Here is a 20133-nt window from a genome sequence, read left to right as displayed (position 1 = left end):
CTTATTTTTGTCCTGTATAGGTATGTATTTCTGGAGTTAGCAATTTATGACGTTTTTTACAAACCACATTCATTTATGCCTTTTCTTTCGTCTATAAATTCAGGATTGTGTTTGCTGTTTCCCTTTGTTTCTGACTTATACAGCTCCACTCCTCACCTAGGGTTGTGAAAGCAAATGTGCTTGCTTGTTAACCTTGTAAAATGGTGCTGCCAGTCCCCCTTTTGAGAATGAAAAGGAAGCTATTGCTTGGTTATAATTTAAGCAGCGAGTGAAACCCTAATCACCGGAAAAAATAAGGCTCCTTCCCCAGAGCTTCAACACACACAGGGGAATATTCTACCTGCAAGAATCGACTGCAGTGTTCTTTTTTCATTCTTGTTGTTGGGTTGTATTTGGATTTTTGTCTGCAGTCCTCTAATTCTAACAATAACATGGAGTCTGCGATTTTCTGAGTGGAAGGGACCGTAGAAGATGTTGGCCGTTTGGGAGGAAATAATGAATTGCACCCCTTCCTTTGTTCTTGAGGTATGAAAGCATCTGAGAAACAAGACATGAGTGAATCAGATGGTAATGAGAACAACAGTAGAGGGAGAGGAATTGGAGATCAGCTGAGCCATCTAGTCACAGGCAGGGCTGGGCAACAGCAGGGCAGCTCTTCCTAGAAGGGCAGTTGCTTGCCCGTAGCACATGGAGTCTCAACCCGATGGACCCAGGACTCCCACTGAATAATGACTACCTTATAACACTCCTTTTACTCTCTTGAAATGAGTACATTCCTACACATGCGTGACTTAAAAACAAACAGCAGCAACAAAAAACTCTAGTGTCCTAACTGAAATAACAAGAAGTAAATGGAAAGTTATTAATAATAAAATAATAAGAAATTGAGCATTTTAATATTCAGACATGACAATACCAAGATATAGTGGTAGGCAGGACAGTGGTGCCCCAGAGATGTCCACGTCCTCATCCCCAGAACCTGCAAATATGCTAGGTTTTACATGGCAGGCGGGAATTAGGGTTGCTAATTAGCTGAATCCAAGATAGGGAGATTATCCTGGATTATGCACATGGGCTTACTGTGATCACACGTGTCCTTAAACAGGGAAGAGGAAGGCAGTAGGGTCAGAACCAGAGCGATGACATCATAAGAAAGACTCCACCAAATGTTGTTGGCTTTGAAGATGGAAGCAGGCCACAAGCCAAGGAGTGCAGGGGCCTTTAGAAGCTGGAAAAGCCAAGGAGGTAGATTCTCTCCTAAGGTCTCCAGCCGGGAACACAGCCCTGCTGAAGTGTTGATTTCAGCTCAGTGAGACCCATTTCAAACTTCTGAACTCTAGAACTGAAAGATGATACATTTGTGTTGTTTTAAGCTGCTAAATTTCTAGTAATTTGTTAAAGCAACAATGAGAAAATGAAATAAAAACATAACGATGTGGTCAGGAAACTGAACCCTTTCCTTACTCCTTATATGAAAATTAATTCAAAGTGGATTAGAGACTTAAATGTTAGACCTAAAACCATAAAAACCCTAGAAGAAAACTTAAGTAATACCATTCAAGACATAGGCATGGGCAAGGACTTCATGTCTAAAACACCAAAAGCAATGGCAACAGAAGCCAAAATTGACAAATGGGATCTAATTCAACTAAAGAGCTTCTGCACAGCAAAAGAAACTACCATCAGAGTGAACAGGCAACCTACAGAATGGGAGAAAATTTTTGCAATCTACTCATCTGACAAAGAGCTAATATCCAGAACCTATAAAGAACTCAATCAAATTTACAAGAAAAAACAAACAGCCCCATCAAAAAGTGGGCAAAGGATATGAACAGACACTTCTCAAAAGAAAACATTCATACAGCCAACAGACACATGAAAAAGTGCTCATCATCACTCGCCATCAGAGAAATTCAAATCAAAACCACAATGAGATACCATCTCACACCAGTTAGAATGGCAATCATTAAAAAATCAGGAAACAACAGGTGCTGGAGAGGATGTGGAGAAATAGGAACACTTTTACACTGTTGGTGGGACTGTAAACTAGTTCAACCATTGTGGAAAACAGTGTGGTGATTCCTCAAGGATCTAGAACTAGAAATACCATTTGACCCAGCCATCCCATTACTGGGTATATACCCAAAGGATTATAAGTCATGCTGCTATAAAGACACATGCACACGTATGTTTATTTCGGCACTATTCACAATAGCAAAGACTTGGAATCAACCCAAATGTCCATCAGTGACAGACTGGATTAAGAAAATGTGGCACATATACACCATGGAATACTATGCAGCCATAAAAAAGGATAAGGTTGTGTCCTTTGTAGGGACATGGATGCAGCTGGAAACCATCATTCTCAGCAAACTGTCACAAGAACAGAAAACCACATACTGCATGTTCTCATTCATAGGTGGGAATTGAACAATGAGATCACTTGGACACTGGAAGGGGAACATCACACACTGGGTCCTATTGTGGGGAGGGGACGGGGGAAGGAATAACATTAGGAGATATACCTAATATAAATGACGAGTTAATGGGTGCAGCACACCAACATGGCACATGTATACATATGTAACAAACCTGCATGTTGTGCACATGTATCCTAGAACTTAAAGTATAATATAATAATAATAATAATAATAATAAACCTTACGATGTGGTCAGGTGCCTTCTCCTAAGCATAGTGTCCACTCTGGGTGCACCAGCCGCAGGCACAGGCTGAGAGCACGTTGTGACTTGAGGGTGAGGCCGCTCATGTGAGCAGCATTGCTGATGCTGCAGGACTTTCCTAAAGAAAATGAAGTGCAGTCTTCCCCCGCTGGAAACAGCAGTTGTGTTTCTAGAAGAATGCAGCACTCAGACTCTACTCTGTGTTTATACAGGAAACAGTTAGGTTCTAGGTTCAGAGCATCATAAATAAGGTTGTTGCTATTGTTTATTTTTACCCTTGTGACTGTTTGGGGGAAAAATTTGGAAGTCATGGTGAGAACAGAACAATTATTGGTTGTGAGGGACACCCTGACGCATTGTTGCCCACACCTGCAGCTTTCAGAAAGATCTCTACAGGGGATGGAGGGTTCTGCCGCTGAGGTGCACTGGCTTCAGGCATGGTGGAGGAGGAGAGCTCTAGGCAGGGGGAGGACAGCAGGGCAGACAGGAGGCCAAGCCACCGGCTTGCGTTTCCTCTCCAGGCCTCTGAGCGAGGTATGTGAGAGGGCGGCGGGGAGGCAGGACTTGCCTCTCAGACTTCTGAAAGGGTGGGAATTCCTGCTTTATGGACTTTACCAGGAAGGGGTAAAGGGTAGACTCTCCTGTGAATTCCAGTGTCCATCCTGAGGAAGAATCCAGCACGATGGTCTTGGAGCAGCTATTTTTGTAACTTTAGCAATGGGGAGTTGGTTGTGTCCATTCCAGACAGCAGCCCCCTGTATTCTGTAGCCTCTCTGTCAGCTCTGGCCCCCGCCAGAACCAGCAGTACATCTGATGGCCCCTCATGTGATGGCCCCTTGTGTATTTGAAGGCACAGGGCATCTTTTGGGCCCTGCATCTTCTGTTTTCTAGGTCAGATATCTCCAAGTACCCCAGCCATTTTTTTTTTCTAGAACTGGTCAGCCTTCTTGGAATATTGACTGATGAGTCTTTAGTCCTCTTCATGGTTGAGCCCAGGCATGGGCTCCAGGGGAGGTCTGAAGCCGATGGCAGTTGGAAGAGATTGGGATGGGATTTTGTCCCTCTTTTCGGTGTACTCCAAGCTGCCTTTACAGTGGCCGTGCTCACCATTCACTCACCTTGATCTTGGTGCCACCTCAAACCCCTGCATCTCTTTCACATGTCTACTCTCAGATTCTGTGTCTCCCATCTGTGTTTGTGACATTAGGTGGTAAACTGAGGCACAGACTTTTGTGCTGATCCACATAACTAAGAAGTTGCTTAAGGGCTCTTGTGGTCAGACCTAGAGTGAGAAACAGCATGGCCTGGCCGGGCTAGCCCTGTGGGGAGGGGAGGACTGGAGCGCTCTGGCCTGCATTTCATGGTGGAGCCGACTGGTCCCGCAATGCTTTGGACGTGGAGTGTGTGTGAGAGCAGAGTCTGGGCTGATGCCTAAGCCTTTTGGTTTGAGAAGAGGGTGGATGGTGGTGCCTTCTACCAAGAAGAGGACAGAGGAGGGAGGAGCAGGTTGGGTTGGCAGAAAGTGACTAGTTCCATTTTGGCTTCGTTAACTTAGAAATGACTATTTGACACCCACCTGGATATGTGTAGTAGGAAATATGCTATGCACATTTGAATTTCAGGGGAAGGGTTTGGTCTAGACATACATTTGGGAGTTGTCAGCCTGAAGTCAGTATTTGAAGCCATGAGCCTGGCTGAGATGATGGAAGGAGGGGATGTGGAGAGAGAAGAGCCTCCTGGGGCAGAACTCTGAGGCCCTGTGCCACTTAGAGGTCCGAAAGCGGAGACAGATGCGGCAGTGATGGAGAGGGAGCAGCCAGGGAGCAGGGAGGACGCTGAGGAGGGAGCTGCACTGTGGGGCAAGTGAAGAAAATGGCCCAGGAGAGGAGCAAGGGAGGGCTGGAGGCTGCAGAGGCTGCAGAGGCTGAGCAAGCAGCAGACTGAGCTGTGAGGGTTGGGCTGGGCCAGGGTGGCAGTCACTGCACTCCGGAAGAGGGCAGGCCAGGGGAGCACTGGGCCTAAGAGCCTCCTAGAAGGGGTTGAGGAGGATGGGCACAGCTCAGATAGACTATAGAGGCTCCTCTGCCGGTCCCCATCACTACACCCTCTTGCCATGTTCTGGCCCGTCCTCTTCACAGGATACCGGGCTGTCCCCGTTCTCCCTGCCTCCAGGCTTTCTGCTTCCTCTTCCGCATAGCCCCTCTTACACCTCAGGGGAGTGAGCGTGGGGGTCTGATCAGGTCTCTGCTGTCTAATAGAGAGGCTCCAATTAATTTTAGAGTAAAACTAAAATTCCTGTAAGATCCTGCATGATCTGGGTCCTGATGGTCTCTCTAGTCTTTTTTCCTTTCTCTTTGTTTCATCTGTTCCCCCTCCATACACCCCTCCCCAAGCACTTTGTTCTGTAGCTGTGGCTGTACCTGACTTCACTGCATCTTGGTCTGTGCTGTGGCTATACTGAATTTCACTGCATCTTGGTCTGTGCTGTGGCTATACTGAATTTCACTGCATCTTGGTCTGTGCTGTGGCTATACTGAATTTCACTGCATCTTGTTCTGTGCTCTCTGGCTATACTGAATTTCATTGCATCTGTCCAGCCCTTGGGCTGTTGCTACACCCTTTCCTCTGCCTGGTGTTTTTCCCCATCTCTTTATACCTCCTCCCATTCTTCAGGAATCCCACAGTGTTCCAGACCAGGACCATCATCTTCAGGAAACCATTCCTGGCCACTGGCTGCTTCCCACCCCACCTTCCCCCGAGCCTGGCAACCCAGGACAAGCCCCCTGTCCTTTTCTCCCCTGGACTGCAGCCTGTTGGGGGCAGGGACTGTGTCTGGCCTCATGGTTCTGTTTCCAGCCTCCACCAGAGCATCTGACACATGCTAAATTCTCAGTGGACAGACAGAAGAGAGAGGCCAGAAGTTGTCTGAAGTATATATGGGAATTGAGCACATGAGAGATGTGACACTGCAAAGCAGTAGTGGGTGGCTTTCAGAGATGGCTTATTCAACAAATGGCCCACCTCTTATCGGTGTCTAAACACAGAGGCCACCTCGATTCGTCTTGCAAATCAGGTGCTGATGTTATGTAACTGCACGTTTCTAACTTCACCCAAGAAAAGTGACAGCTTTCCAGTCTAGCAGCTCAGCACAAGCACTGGCCTTTCACACCTGTTCTCCATGTTAGCCTTGTTTTCTATCCATCTTCTGCTTTCTCAGTCACTTCTGGCCCCAGAAAACCAACCTGTCTATCTGCCAAATTCATTAGCAAAGAAAGGGCCACCGAATGCTCAGCATGGGGGTGCTGTTTACCTGTACGAAGGCCCCACTGAGCAGCATCTGGGCCATGAGGGGCCTCCCGAAGTCAGACCTCCACTCTTCTTTAGACGTCCCCCTGGAACTGGAACCGCAGTGCCTGAGCTGCCCTGCTTGGGGTTTTCGGCATTCGCTCTCTAACTAACTCTTATTCCTGTGGTTGCTCAATACGGAGGTCAGGTCCTGGTGGGGTGTCTTCCCTCCTCTTCAGCTGTGCCTCATCTGGTGGTGATTTGAGCTAGACCCCCACTCTGCACTCTTTATCCCAGTGATACATTGGAGAAGCAGCATTCACTGTCACCGTTGTGCCGGGAAGGCGAGGGAGAGCACGACAGGTCGCGCCTCCTCAGAGCGGCATAAAGTGCTAGCTGGGATCCAGTACCGCTGGTGTATAACAGGAGTCAGCACAGTGTTGTAAGGGGGCACTGGCAGAGCCTCCTGGAGGAGAGGGCGTGGACCTGAGTTCTCAAGGGCAAGAAGGGATCTTTGGGAAAAGATGGTGGACCAGCACAGTTGGAAGTTCAGAGGCGAGAGAGCATGTGTGTTCAGTAACCAAAATTGAGTGTGGGGGAGGGAGTCAGACAGGGAGGGCCTTGCCTGTCCAACAGGGGAGCTTGCACTTTGTTTTGAAGGTTACAGGAAGCCGTGAATATTATAGAGAAGGCTGTGGGCTTTGGAGGTTTTTGACTTGGTTTCAAATTCCAGAATCACCTGTTACTAGCTGAGGGCTCACATCAACTCTCTGAGCCACGCCGCCTTCTCAAAGGGATGTGATGGGAATCCCCTCTACCCTGCCTTCCTCAGGGCTCCATGAGAATTACAGGAGGTATGGGATCCACAAACACTCTGTAAACTGGGAGGGGCCAACCTGTTCAGGTCATTATGAGAAGTGACTGTAAACCAGGGGGCAAGTAGTGTCACAGGCCACAGAAGAGAAAGAAGGAAAGGAAGTGTGAGCGAGGAGAGATTTCTTCTACCTATTAGGCCTTTGTTGAGATTTAAAGATGGAGATACCCCATTGTAGCAACAGACACAAAGCCGTGCCCATACCCACGTGCATGTACACACACATATCACATCCACGTATGTGCACAATATTCATGTACACACACAACCATAAACCTCCACATACGCATGGATATCCACGTAGACACGTGCAAATATATGGACACATACAGACCCATATACATGCACATGTACATATGCACACATGGACACACACCTGCACACACCAATACATACATGAACACACATATACACACAGGCACCCCCATGTTCCTGCACACAGGCATGCATGTGTACATAGCAAACCCTCACACACACCCCTCACCCCTGTGCACACTGCCTGCATCTTGCCCTCGACTGGCTCCTGTCTTTGCATCACTGCCTCTCCCATGCCTGATCTCATCAAGTCCTGCTCATCATGGTGCTCACTGCATTCTCTGTGGTGATGGTCTTGACAGTGGCTGTGTTCTCCTGGTGGCTTTCTGTGTTCTGTCCGCCTCCCCTGAAGCCCGGAAGGCCGGATCTGGATCTGGGGCTGCCTCCCAGCAGGTTCTGAGAACTGATCCTGAGAACAATAGGAGTGCCAACAAGAGGAGAAGAAATTGTGGCTTATCTGTTCATTTCCTGAGCCACAGCCCCAGGTGCCTTCCCTTTCAAGGACATTAATGACATCTGCGAGAGGGCTGTTCTCCAAGACATGGTTTAATAAATAGGGACCTGATTCAATTTATTTAAAAATGGATTTGAAACATGAAGGATGCCTGAAGCGAAACAACCTCCTGGTGGTGGTGGTGATGGTGGCAGAGATGACGGTGGAGTTTCTTTCCCCTGAAAAACATAAAGGATGATTCCTGTCCTAAAGAGACCCCCAGCTGGAATTCTCGAAGTGAAGGTAGTTCATCTTCCCCCCAGTGCCTGACGGAGGGCACAGGCTTGTGGGAGGGCACTGGGAATGTGGGCAGCATCTAAAGGCAGCTGCACTGGCGGCAGCTTTGTTTCAAAGGGATACAAACCCAGTAAGAGGTTAACTGATGCCATCCCACTGTCATTGTGGTTTTTCATTTTAGGGCCATCAGGGGTTTTATTTTAAATTCCTTTATTCTTCACTTATTTGTGTGTTGGGAGCTAAGTTCAAATAATTTGGTAGTTTTTGCGTGGTCTGATAAAACCCTGGAAATTCCAATACCCTGTCATGACCGAACAGGCAGGAGGCCCGAGCCCCTCTGCACAGGCACGTGGGGAACTCGCGCCCCAGGAGGTTCTCCGCACTGTGTTTTGAAAGCTGTGATGCCAGTTTGTGGTGTTTATCTTTTTCTACCAGCAGTTTTAAAAATTGTTACTTTAAATACCCAGCTATAAGAACATTTTCCCTTTCTCGTTGCCGCCTCTGTGGGATTCAGCCATGAGATTCAGCTCTTTCTCCTCTTAATGAGTCTTTGTTTGTCATATTTTGATGTCCTTGAATGTGTCCTGGGGCTGTTTCAATGTCCTGGGGAGGGGTGTTGGTGCAGCCTCTGACACAGAAGGACCTATGTTAGGGGATTGGGTTTCAGAGGCTCTCGGCCAGGTTATACACTAATGTCAAGTGTCCCCATGGGCCGCTGCCTTCCCCACAATCTTCCTGTTCGGCAAGACACTTCCCCATCAGTGTCAGGTGAGGAGGGGGTGTCCTCCCTGCTTCAGCCAGCCTCCAGGCGTTTTTGAGAACATCTTTCCCAGGCAGAGGGTACTTTGACAGAGGAGTCCATCAGTGCCTTCTCATTAGAGAGGAAAGAGAGGTATGAAAAAAGACTGTGCTAGGGTCAAATGCAGGAGGCCAGTGGGAGAATCAAGAAGATTGCGTGGACTCTGACACTGCAGCCTCCTGCTTGGCCACGCCCAGAGCTGTGCACAGTGGCCTGGCTGCTGCGACCATCAGGCTTAGAGGCCTGGGGGACCAGGGGGGAAGCAACTATGTAACTCCCTAGGACGCTCCCCAGAGCCCCCCAGGGCAGCTTGTCATCCTCCCCAGTGTCTCCCCTCCTCTAAAGCTGAGACACTAAGACTTCTTAGGGTGCTGTGAAGACTAAGTACCTAATACACGTAAACTCTTCACACAGCACCTGATCCACAACAAGCACTTCTTACTATTCCAGATTGTAATCTCCGAGCCCTAGGTCTGTCCAGATGATAATGTCTCCATCGTCATCAGCATTGTGTGTTTACTGCTTTCTTCGTTCATCCAGGGATGTTCCCAGCTACTCTGGAAGCTGAGGTGGGAGGAACTCTTAAGTCTAGGAGTTTGAGGCTGCAGTGAGCTGTGATTGCATCACTTTACTCCAGCCTGGGTGACAGGGTGAGACCTTGTCTCAAAATAATATAATCATTACGACTATTATAAATAATATTATTATTCCAGGGAAAATCTACTTGGCGTTCTTCTTTGCCCAGGTGCCATGCTGGACATTCTGGCTGTGTTCTTCCAGTGACCAAAGTGCTTTGTGGCTTGTTGTGAAGTTGCCTCATTCAGGCTGGGGAATTTTGCAGACCAGAAGTCAAAAAGTCTGTGCTCTATTTCCAACAATGTGGCCCTGGGCAGTTTATTTTCTCTGAGCCTTGACTTCCCTTCTGTAGAATAAGGTGATTAGACCTTTGGGACTTTTGGAGCCGAAAGGGACTCTCCTCCGTAGACAGTGCACCGTCTTCCCTACTTTGACATCATCTGGGGGGCTCCCGCCAGACAGAGTTTGAACCAAGGGCAGGCAGTTTGCACCAACCTAAATCACCATCACCCACTATGTGCCTACCAAGAGCGTGGCACTGGGCTGGCTACGGAGGAACCAGCGCTGTACTTGCTTCTGGGGAGATCTGTGCAGAGATAGATTGTAAAAGCCGTTGTGCACTGGCTCCTCAGGGCACCCTTGGAGCACTGTGGGAGCAATGCAGGACCCACCTTCCTTAAGGAGGGTTTCCTGAGCTAGAGGAACTTCTGGGATTTTCTTAAATGTTGGGGGAAGAAAGCTTAACCTGAGAGGAATGGGTTTTACAAAGGAAGTGAGGAGAGGAGCTGGAGGAGAAGGAGAAGGCAGAACAGGCAGGGGAGTAGAAAAAAAGCAAGATAATGAGGCAGCCAGAGCCATGCCCGCTGCATAGCACACAGCGGAGTATCCATCGACGTTTCCTGGGTGAATGGATAATGACGGGTTAAAGCCAAGGAAGACGTGGGGTCTCAAGGGGAAGCTGCCCTTCAGCATGAAGAGAGCCCTGCAAAGTGCCCGTCCTGACAGTGATCTTGTCCAGACTCCAGAACGCTGGAGACAGCAGAACAGCAGAACACAGTGCCCGATTCAGTGAATCATCTGCACATCCCAGGGGTTAAGGGTTTCTATCAAGCTATCTATGCTGCTGCTAATTTATCTGATAGATGTGTTAGATACAGCATTTGGGGGAAATGGAGTACTCATCTCAGGATAATGACCCTGTGAACGCCGTATTATTTCTGTGGCAAAGAACAATTTTAAGCCTGTGCTAATAGATTAAGCTACTAGAGTGATTATTGTGAACAAAGAGAGTGGTTGAGAGTTCTACAGCCAGCCTGAGACTAATCAGGAGGAATAAAGAGTGATAATTTAATCATATCAACTCATAACATGGGATACTAATAGTCGCTGTCACACTACACCAGCTGAAGGAGGTCTCTGAACCACCCAGACTAGGTTCCAGCTTTTGCTACTTTCTGGCTGTTTGATCTTACAGAAGTCACCAGGCCAGGAGGAGCTTCAGCGCCCCCATTTGTAAAGTGGGAACACAAATGCCCAAGGCACAAGACATTGTGTGTGAAGAATCGGGACAAGGCGTGGGAGAATGTTCAGTAAACCGCACGTGGCTGTGTGGATATTGGGTGCCATGGGAGCCAGGAAGGAGGCGCGTGATTTGTAAACACTGCCTGAAAGCAAACAGTGTGATCGTGTACCACGAAATGCACAAAGGGGTGCACTCTGCAGAAAGCCTTATGAACCCCTTCTGTAAAGCAACTCCTTCATCCTCTCCCTCCTTCATCCTCTCTACACGTTAGCTTTTTGTGACATGGACACCTGTGTGGGCAGCGTCTGCAGGGCCAGCAGAGCCAGTCGTGAACACTGGGGAGAGTGTAAAGGAGGCCCACCAGCAGGCTGCAGGGAACCTTCAGGAACCCTGCGTGTCTTGGACGTTCAGTAACACGACAGGGCAACAGCGTGCCTCCCTGTCACATTTGTGCACACCGGGAAGCCTGCTCTTTGCAGGACTTGTGAAATACGCATTACCATTGCCTCCGTCGCTTTTTCTGGTGAATTAAGCCCAAAGGATGATGTTGGGAAACTTTTTTGTACTCTGATAATTAGCAGTGGGTGAATTTCGAGGGGATTCTGTTGCACAAACCCTGGAGGCTGAAAATTGAAAAACCAAAACAAAATAAATGGAGAAAGGTTATCTTTAAATAGATTTAATACTTAGAAAAGATACTACGGGCAAATAAATGTAAATATTTAGAGGGATAATGAGAGAGGCATACTTCTCAGAAAGTCTTCTCACATTAGGCAAGTTTTGATTCATAAATGTCACAGATTGGATGACGCAGGGCCCTTCTTTGAAAACCTTTAGTGCCTTCCTTTGTAAAATAAAGGCTCAATCTCTCAGCTCATGACCAAGGCTTTTCAAGATCCACCTGTGAACTTCGTTTCAGGCCTCACCTGCTGCTTCTCCCCCAAATGCCTTCTCTCCTGTGACTTTTGCGCAGCCCTGTTCTTGCATTGTTTGACAGACATCCCTGAATGCCTCCCGCTTGCAGACAGAGGTATGATCTGGAGCTCAGGAGTGGTGGCTGGAGTCTGGCTCAGCTGGGAGTGAAAGTGCCTGGGGGGTCAGAGAAGTCAAGGTGGGAGACCCAGGAATCCTCCAGGCTTTGTGATGGGCAGAAGGAGAAGGGCAGTGAGTGACCCTGCAGTCTGGGAGAGGGCGCGGAGCAGAGCCCAGTGCTGGGGAGGAGAGTGGTGAAAGCAGCGAAGAGAGCATCTCATGCTGGATGGTAGAGAGGGCTCTGGAAGGGTGAAAACGGGACTCTGCCCAGTGGGTTTGGTGACTGGGAGGTGGTTGGTGGCCTTGGCAGGGCTGTCAGGAACACACCTTTTCTTTGCTCACTCTCTTCTCTTGCCCGTGATGTCCTTTCCCACCACAGACCCTCTGTGGCCAATGCCACTTTCCAAGAAGTGGTTCCAGGTGCTGCTGCTGCAGAGTTATTAACACATCGTTTACCTTCAGGTCAGGCACGCTGGCCTCCTGCGGTGTCTATGGGCAGTAGCCATTTCCAGGCCAGCGAGGGACCTCCTGTTTCCTTCCGGTTGGTCCTAAGAACTTGGAGTGTGTCCCCTGTGCTGCCAGGGGACAGGAGGCTGCAGCCTGTCCTCCTAAAAGGCCTGGCCCTGGCATGGTTCTCCTTGTCCTTGGCAGTGACTTCAGCCACTATCCATACTTGGGCATTGTGGTGTTAGTGTTTTTAAAGGGTGAGAGTTGTTAGCCAGTGGAAAATTTCCATCAGTGAAGGAGTCACTGTCCTCTTTAGGGTTAGCTTCGGTGGCAGTCACTCTGTCCACAGAATGGTGCCACGGCCCAGAGCCTGTGTTAAAGCTCATGGATGGTTTGTCTCCCTGTGTTGTATGTGGTCTGTTCCCGGAGTGTGGAGGGCTTGTTTGCACGTGTGAGGCCCTGGGGACCTGGGTGTAAACCATTCCCATCCCCTCACCCTTTCCTTTGTGTGGCATTTACTGACAGGTAAGAGGAGAAAAGATTAGCTGCATGTTGCCTCCGCTTTCCCAGTCTTCTGTCAGGTTCTCTCTTGCAAAGTGAAATAAATTAATATTTACTTCTAAAATCCTGGTTCATGGTATATTTTCCCAGTTAAATGAAATTGAAACAAATGGGAAAAGATGAAAAAACAGATCTCAGTTCACTCTAAAAAAACAAATCAGTCTAAATGTATTGATAGTTTCCACTCAGAATAGCTCTCCAGCTCCAGGTGAATTCTATCCGTCCAAATCAGAAGTTCCTTCCAATCCATAATGTTGGAACCTCCGGAGCCCAGCCTGGAGGAACCTTTTCCATTTTTCTCTCTGAATTAAACATGACCCACCTATTGACACAGCCCTTCTCACTCGCGGAGACAGGAATAATCACAGGGTTAGGATGAGACCCTCCAAGCCAGTTGGGCCCTCCCCAGAGAGAGCACAGAGTCAGAAGAGGCGGGGAGCGGGAAGCCACCCAATGCCAATTGCAGGCCAGGAAAGGGCCCGGACATGTCGTGAGTGGGACCTCATGGAGGCTGCCCGAGCACACTTGCTGCTCCCTACACCTCCTGGGAGTCATTGCTCCCCGATCTGCCTGGAGCCCATCCCTATGCCTCCCCTGGGACCCCAACACTGGCACAGGCTGCCCTGCAGGAGCCCAGCTACTCTACAGCACAGTCATTCACTGTGCCCTGTGCCTGCACCGTGAGACTCGGCTTCCTCAGAGGACTGTGGTTTTCTAGTGCCCAGCGTGGCATCTGACACCTAGTGGATCATCAGTCAGTGAATACTGAGCATATGCTGTGCGCCAGGCAATCAGCTTGGCTCTGCGGAAACAGTTGTGACCAGGCAGACAAGGTCCTGCCCTTGTGGAGCTTGCAGTCTACTGGTAGCTGGTAAGATGACAGAGGTTCTGTAGGTGAAAGAATGAGTGATTGACATGCTAGAATACTGCTCTTCCAGGCAGCAGCAGGTATTTAAGAAAGTGTGGTCGAGGCCGGGCGCAGTGGCTCATGCCTGTAATCCCAGCACTTTAGGAGGCCAAGGCAGGTGGATCACTTGAGCTCAGGAGTTCAAGACCAGCCTGCGCAATATGGAGAAACCCTTTTTCTATCAAAAATACAAAAATGTATTAGGTGTGATGGCATGTGCCTATAGTACCAGCTACTTGGGAGGCTGAGGCAGGAGGATGGCTTGAGCCCAGGAGGCGGAGGATGCAGTGAGCTGAGATCGCACCACTGTACTCCAGCCTGGGCAACAGAGTTAGACCTTGTCTCTAAAAAAAAAAAAAAAAAAAAAAAAAAGTGGTTGAATGAGCGAATGAATGAAGGAATTGAAAGGTCGGTGCTGTTATTGAGCACCCACTTTGCATACAGAATCTCCTTCCATTCTCCCAGGAATCCTCTGGAGAACACATTTTAGTCCCTGTTTTACAGATGAGTAGACTGAAGGTTGTGGGCAAAAGTGTCTTGCCCAGGCCTCATAGCTTAAAAATGGTGGAACTGATGTGCGAAGCCCCGTCAGCGCAGCACAGAGCACGTGCTCTCTCCGCCTTGGCATTCAGACTCACCTGGAAATGAATGGGTGTCCCTGACACCCCTCTGTAAGTCTGAAGGCTCTCTTATCCTCCAGCTAAGTAACTCCAGGCCCCTTTGCTTTCCTCTTGTGTCTGTTTTCTAATCCTTCACTCATTTTTGCAGCTCTAAGATCTCAATTCCGTGTCTTTTGTTTCTCATCTCAAGGTCAAAGACAGTTGTTATTTAAAAACAGCCCAGAGCTGGCAGCATGAGGGATATGGGGTATTAGCACCAGCTGGCATTTGGATCTTGCCTGGAATCTGGCAGCTTGGAGCTTCAGAGAAAGGCCTGGCGTAGAATCCATGAGGTCCCGTCCCCTGACTGATACCCAGAAGACTCCTGTCCAGCCCTGTGGCAGTGAGTTTCTACCAGCAGGCCTTCCCCCAAATAGTTAAGGCATTAGTGTTGCTGGATGAAGGACACCTGGGGAAAATCAGGCCTGCCGGGCCTTTGCTGCTTCCTAGTGTGAAACAGATCTTCACACAGAGGCAAGCTCCCTGAGTGTGGAAACATAGCCCAGGATGGACCTCATGCCTTTATCACTGCCAGATGGACCGGCTATAAATTTTCAGGAGCACTCCCCAACCGCTACCCCTGACACTTGCAGTAAATAACCCCCACAAGGCCTTCCAGCCCTCATTCTCTAGGTAGCCCCACACCTCCTGGAAGCCCCGGGAAGCAGCTTGGCATCAGGAAACAACCTTGGACTCTGGATTTGAACTTGGGTTCCACCATTTGCCACAGCTGGGGACCTGACCACGTTGCCCTACATTGCTGAACCTCATTCTGATCATCTGTAAAATGGGCATGAGAGCACGCACAGCCTTGTAGAGAGGATCGGTGGAGAATGGACGTGCTCCCACAGTGCACTGGTTTTCCCTAAGCTGTGGTTGTGACTTTGTTGTTACGCTGGACCGGGAAGTAGGCGCTGTGTGACCTTTCTCTTGCCCTTCTCCCACAGGTCACCGAGGAGGAGCCCAGCTCCAACCACACGGTCATGATCCAGGAGACGGTCCAGCAAGCATCCGTGGAGCTTGCCGAGCAGCACCACCTGGTGGTGTCCTCCGACGACGTGGAGGGCATTGAGACGGTGACTGTCTACACGCAGGGCGGGGAGGCCTCGGAGTTCATCGTCTACGTGCAGGAGGCCATGCAGCCTGTGGAGGAGCAGGCTGTGGAGCAGCCGGCCCAGGAACTCTAGAGGACATGTGGCATCGGATGGCCACAGGGTGGGGCTGCCAGGCTCTGCAGGCACCCAGGGTGGGGAGGCCGCCCTTCCTGCCCGACCCACAGAATGGTGCTCTCCTTTGCCCTCCCTGCCCGGCAGCCTGATGGGAATCTCCTAGTCCAACTTGGGGTGGGCAAGGCAGTCAGCATCACCAGCAATACCACAGAACCCTGTCCCCAGCATAGACACACACCCCCTGACCCTTACCATCTGCTTCCTGAAAGACTTCAGCGTCAGCTCCCCTACACATGCCCCCACGCCTTCACCCCTTGCTTCAGGATTCAAACAGTGGCTCCCAGTGCCCCTCAGCATCTTCCCTGAATCACAGCCCCAGCTCCTTGACCCCCATCTAGCTGCCAAATGTTCATCTGCAGCCGCTCTGCAGCCTGGTGAGAGGGAGACAGCCATCGCGTAGAAAGTGACCTTACGGGTTTTTAATCACTGCTGAGTGGGGTGGGCGTTGTGGGATTGTCCTGGCTTTGTCGACAAAGTCCCACTTCCCTGAGTATCGAGTGCCCTTGTTATCAAGTGAGGTAAATTCACCCCATCACAGGGTCTCGCCCTACCATCCTGGAATTATTTCGCTTTTAAGATAAATGCACTATTTCACTGTTCGCCTCTCATTCTAAGGAGGCGAGGTGGATGGAATAAAAACAGTTCCTGTCTAATGCTTTGGTTCCTCAGGCGGGATGGCTTACATTTCCCCTTCCCAAGTTGAAATCTTGAATTTGGGGCTGAACCAGAAGGACCCCATCCAAACCCAGGCCCTTAAAATGCAGACGATGAGGCTCTTTCCTCTGCGTTGAGGTTTGCTTTGGAAACTTTTTGAGGTTAATGATCTCACCTTCCATTTCCTGGCAAGCAGCATTTGATTTGCTGCCAGCCGAGAAGTGGCAGTGCCCTCTTCTCCACTGTGTATTTGGGAGGAGCAATGCACTGACCATCAAAGGCGTCATAACACAGGACTATGTGACCAAGGTTTCTAGTCTGGGTGCTCAACATAGATGCCATACGTTTGGAACTCCTGCTCTGTGCACAGCATTGTGGGGGCATTGACTTGAGTCCTGCTATACCCAGCCCAGCCCTGGGCTGTCTTGACATTTCTCACACCCTGACGTCAAGGTTTGCTTCCTCCGAGAACCCTTTCTGGCAGTGAAATCCGATGCAAGTTCAGAAGCAAATAAAAGAGTAGCCGCCCTGTTGAAGAGGGCAGAGTTTACTTGGCCCTCCCTGTTACCAGCCCTCTCACCTCACCCCAGCAGGGCCTGAGGGCACCTCCTGGGGGAAGCTTAAAAGCTGCTGCTCTGATTCAAGTAGGACAGTGACTCCTTGCCTTAAGCAAGGAAGAGGGAGAACGCTGCTGGCTTGGGATGAGTTAGGGAAAGCTTCACGGTGGAGGTGACCTGTGATAGGGCCTGGGAACCTAGATGGGCTTTGTACCTCCAGGGAATGGGGTGGGAGGGAGCGAGAAAGGAATTCCAAAGAAGAGTCACAGTGCCCCCTGGGGTGGGCAGTGTCCGAGATGAACTTAAACCATGAGCATTTGTGTTTGTCTGGGGGCAACTCTAAAGGGAAGGGCGGAAAGATCAGCAGAAGCCAGATCCTAGAAGAGCAGGGATGCGAAATGGTGGATGTGGATTTTACCCTGTACGCTGTGGGGCAGGCAGTGGCATTGGATAGAGGAGGGGAAGGGCGAGGAGGTCAGGGTGGTTCTCCAGAATGGGACATCTTGCCCATGCATCGGCGTGGTCTGTGGTGAGATGGGTGAGTGCCCAGCTCGCAGGCAGAGGACCTGGGCTCCAACCCTGCTCTGTCACTTATGCACGTGACCTTGCCATGCCACCAGACCTCTCAGCCTTAGTTTACCCATCTCTGAAATGGGTCTGAGGATAATTGCTGACTCCTGATGATTAAGAGGATTAAATGAGTGAAGCCTCTGAAGCTGTTAGAAGTGTCCTGGCCCACACTCTGGAAATATCACAGATTGCTTGTATTCCTGGCGTGGGGGTCTTACACCTGAGTATCCCTCAGACTCCTCTCTCAAGGGCATAAGGTAGCGGGAGAGGGGGGCCATGAAGGTGACCTGGGAGGACTCCCAGGGTGTGCTCCGTGCTCTGAGCAGCCTGAGTGCGGAGCCTGCCCTGCCTGGACACGCAGACCCTCCCTGTGTACTTACCTTCCCTTCCCGTCTCCTTGGATTACGAGGAAACGCAGAAAGCTGAGGTGAGACATTGCCAGTGGTCCTGGCTGACCAGGCCTGGTGGGTGTGTGGGTGGGGCAGGCAGCAGGCCTGGTTCTCTGCGGTTCTTTCCTGGGGAGCTGATGCTGGGCTCAGAGGGGAAGCTTTCAAAGCCAGTGGTCCATGCATGTGACTGAGAGATGGAGCTTCTCACTGCTCCCAACCCCCTTGGCTGTTGTTCTCGGGTGCTTTTTGACCCCAGGTATTTTTTTGTGTCAGGCAAGGTGAAAGTTTGTGCTAAAAGGCTGAATTCTCTACCTCTCTGTTTTAGAATATGTGTTAAGTACCTACTGTGTGCCAGATACCATACGAGGCCCTTTCATGGGCATCTTCCTATTCAGACTTCCTGTCCACCTGTGTCTTCCTAAGACAACACTGGCGCTTCTGTGTTGGGATTATGGGTGTTCGCATCACAGCAACCCAGGGAGTTTGGTGCTATTGTTAGAATTTTATTGATGGGAACTGTTAGCACAGGGAGGTTTAGTAACTTGCTCGAAGTCACACAGGAAGTGGCAGAACCAGGAATTAAGCTCAAGCAATATCTGCACTCTTAACCAACGTGCCTTCTGCCAACTCTTCTCTTGCTTTTACAGCTGAGAAGACGGTGGCTCAGTAAGTAACCTGTTTTGGGGGGCACTTGAGGCTAGAAAGGGATGCGTGTGGGACTTGAACGCAGGTGTGAAGTTCTTGTTCCCCCAGGTAGTTTTTACCCTCCCTGTGCCATCCTGTTTCTCTATCTGTCAGCCCTGACACCAGCAAGGCAGTGCAGGACCAGGACATGGAGGACAGAGGCGAGGTGCCAGATTGACTACAGGGAGCTGAAGCCCAGGGCCATGTGGCCAAGTGTGAGCAGAAGTCATTGCAAGGACAAGAGACCGAGGGATGGCCCAAGGTCAGAGACAGGGTGGAGGCACGAGATGGGGACCAGCCCAGAGTGCTCTGTAATGCTTGGGCTGAGGAGGAGGCCAAGGCAGCATTCAACTGGCCTCGCCCTGGAAGAGCCCTGGCACTTCCCACAGACGCACCTTCACAGATGACACCCACCTCGCACATGGATGGGCTTTGCCTCTGTCGTGTGGACAGGGCTACAGGCCCACATCTACTGAGGGAAGGGGAGAAGGGCAGTTTTTGAATGAAAGAGCTGAAGCCCAGGCAAGACAGACCTGGCCCAACCTCACTCTCAGCAGGTGTGTCAGTTTGGGCAGGCTGGACCAGTTCTCCCCCATTAGCAGTGGGGGTGATAAGGTAACAATTGCTGCAAGGCACGGATGCTCCTTGTACATCAGGGACTTGCAAAGGACTTTCTGTTCATTGGGTATTTGCTTCTCAGGACAGCATTGGGAAGGGTGGGTGTTCTCACCCAGTGCATAGATGTAGAAGTTTATCAAATAACCGTAGTGTTAGAATTACTGGGAAGATGTTTGTGATGTGCTCAGCACAGTCTCTGGGGTGGAGGAGAGGCTCCACTTAATAGCGCTCAAACATGAACATGACCTTGCAACCTGGCTGTGCAACAGCAAGTTTGAGATGCATTAGTTGCTCTGAGTTTCGCATCTTTGAGGAGACAGTGACTCATTGTATAACCTGTATCTATGGGGCTAATTTGACAAATTAATTTTTCTTGTAATAAGTATTTAAAATTCATTAACTCTTGTCACTGATGATTTTCCCCTTGTTCTTCAGTTCCATCTTTCAAGGCTGGAGAAAAAAAGACCATTTGATTCCAAATCCATCTCCCCACTCCACCCCTTTTAAAGTTCAGAATGAACTGTCCATCCTGCCCTTGGATGAAATCCAGGATTCCATCAGTCTCCCCACAGTGGGAATAGTTTTAGGTCATAGTGGGAAATCTTTGGCAATCAATTAACTAGACTAATACTCTGTTGGAGGAAAGGGGAAAAGTGCTGGGGGGGAGACTTAATTTGCCATGCATCACAAAATATTCTAAGTACATTATTTTCAAGTCAGCTCAGCCCTTCTCTTAGCCATGACGGGGACATGTTTGGGTTTGATTTTAAAAATTCTAATCTATCACTGTCACCATTCCTGCTGCAATTTAAGGCTTCGGTGGTTTGTGGTAGATAACAGTTGTTATACTTCCTGCAGGCTAAGAAGGCAGTGATGGTTTGGTTTATTAACTATCACAAAGCAGACAAAAGGGAGAAGAAAGGTCTGTGTAGACAGAAGAAGGCTGTGTCAGGCCAGAGGCCACGGGGGAACCAGACTGGAGAGGGGCCCCAGCTGCCTCACCTCCTCCATTCTGCACCTCTTTCCTGAGCATCCAGAATCAC

General features: G+C 49.7%; 1 protein-coding gene across 4 annotated transcripts in view; it reads left to right on the top strand.

The window, feature by feature from the left end:
• The window catches only part of ZFAT (zinc finger and AT-hook domain containing), a 232251-nt gene extending 215980 nt beyond the window's left edge, over window positions 1-16271 (top strand). For 2 of the 4 annotated variants that reach the window (XM_021942678.2, XM_021942679.2), the window contains one exon: window positions 15337-16269. In XM_021942678.2, coding sequence (XP_021798370.1) covers window positions 15337-15576 — 240 coding nt within the window. In that variant the 3' untranslated portion in view covers window positions 15577-16269. Of the gene's footprint in view, window positions 1-15336 lie in introns of all 4 variants that reach the window. The other 2 variants (XM_017962334.3, XM_021942682.2) reach the window with 2 other exon arrangements.
• The last annotated feature ends 3862 nt before the right edge of the window (window positions 16272-20133 follow it).

The sequence above is a fragment of the Papio anubis genome, chromosome 8 (assembly GCF_008728515.1).
Source record: "Papio anubis isolate 15944 chromosome 8, Panubis1.0, whole genome shotgun sequence".
In the NCBI taxonomy this organism is placed as follows: domain Eukaryota; kingdom Metazoa; phylum Chordata; class Mammalia; order Primates; family Cercopithecidae; genus Papio; species Papio anubis.
The sequence above is the reverse complement of the archived record's forward strand: the minus strand, read 5'-3'. Positions and strand labels throughout refer to the sequence as shown.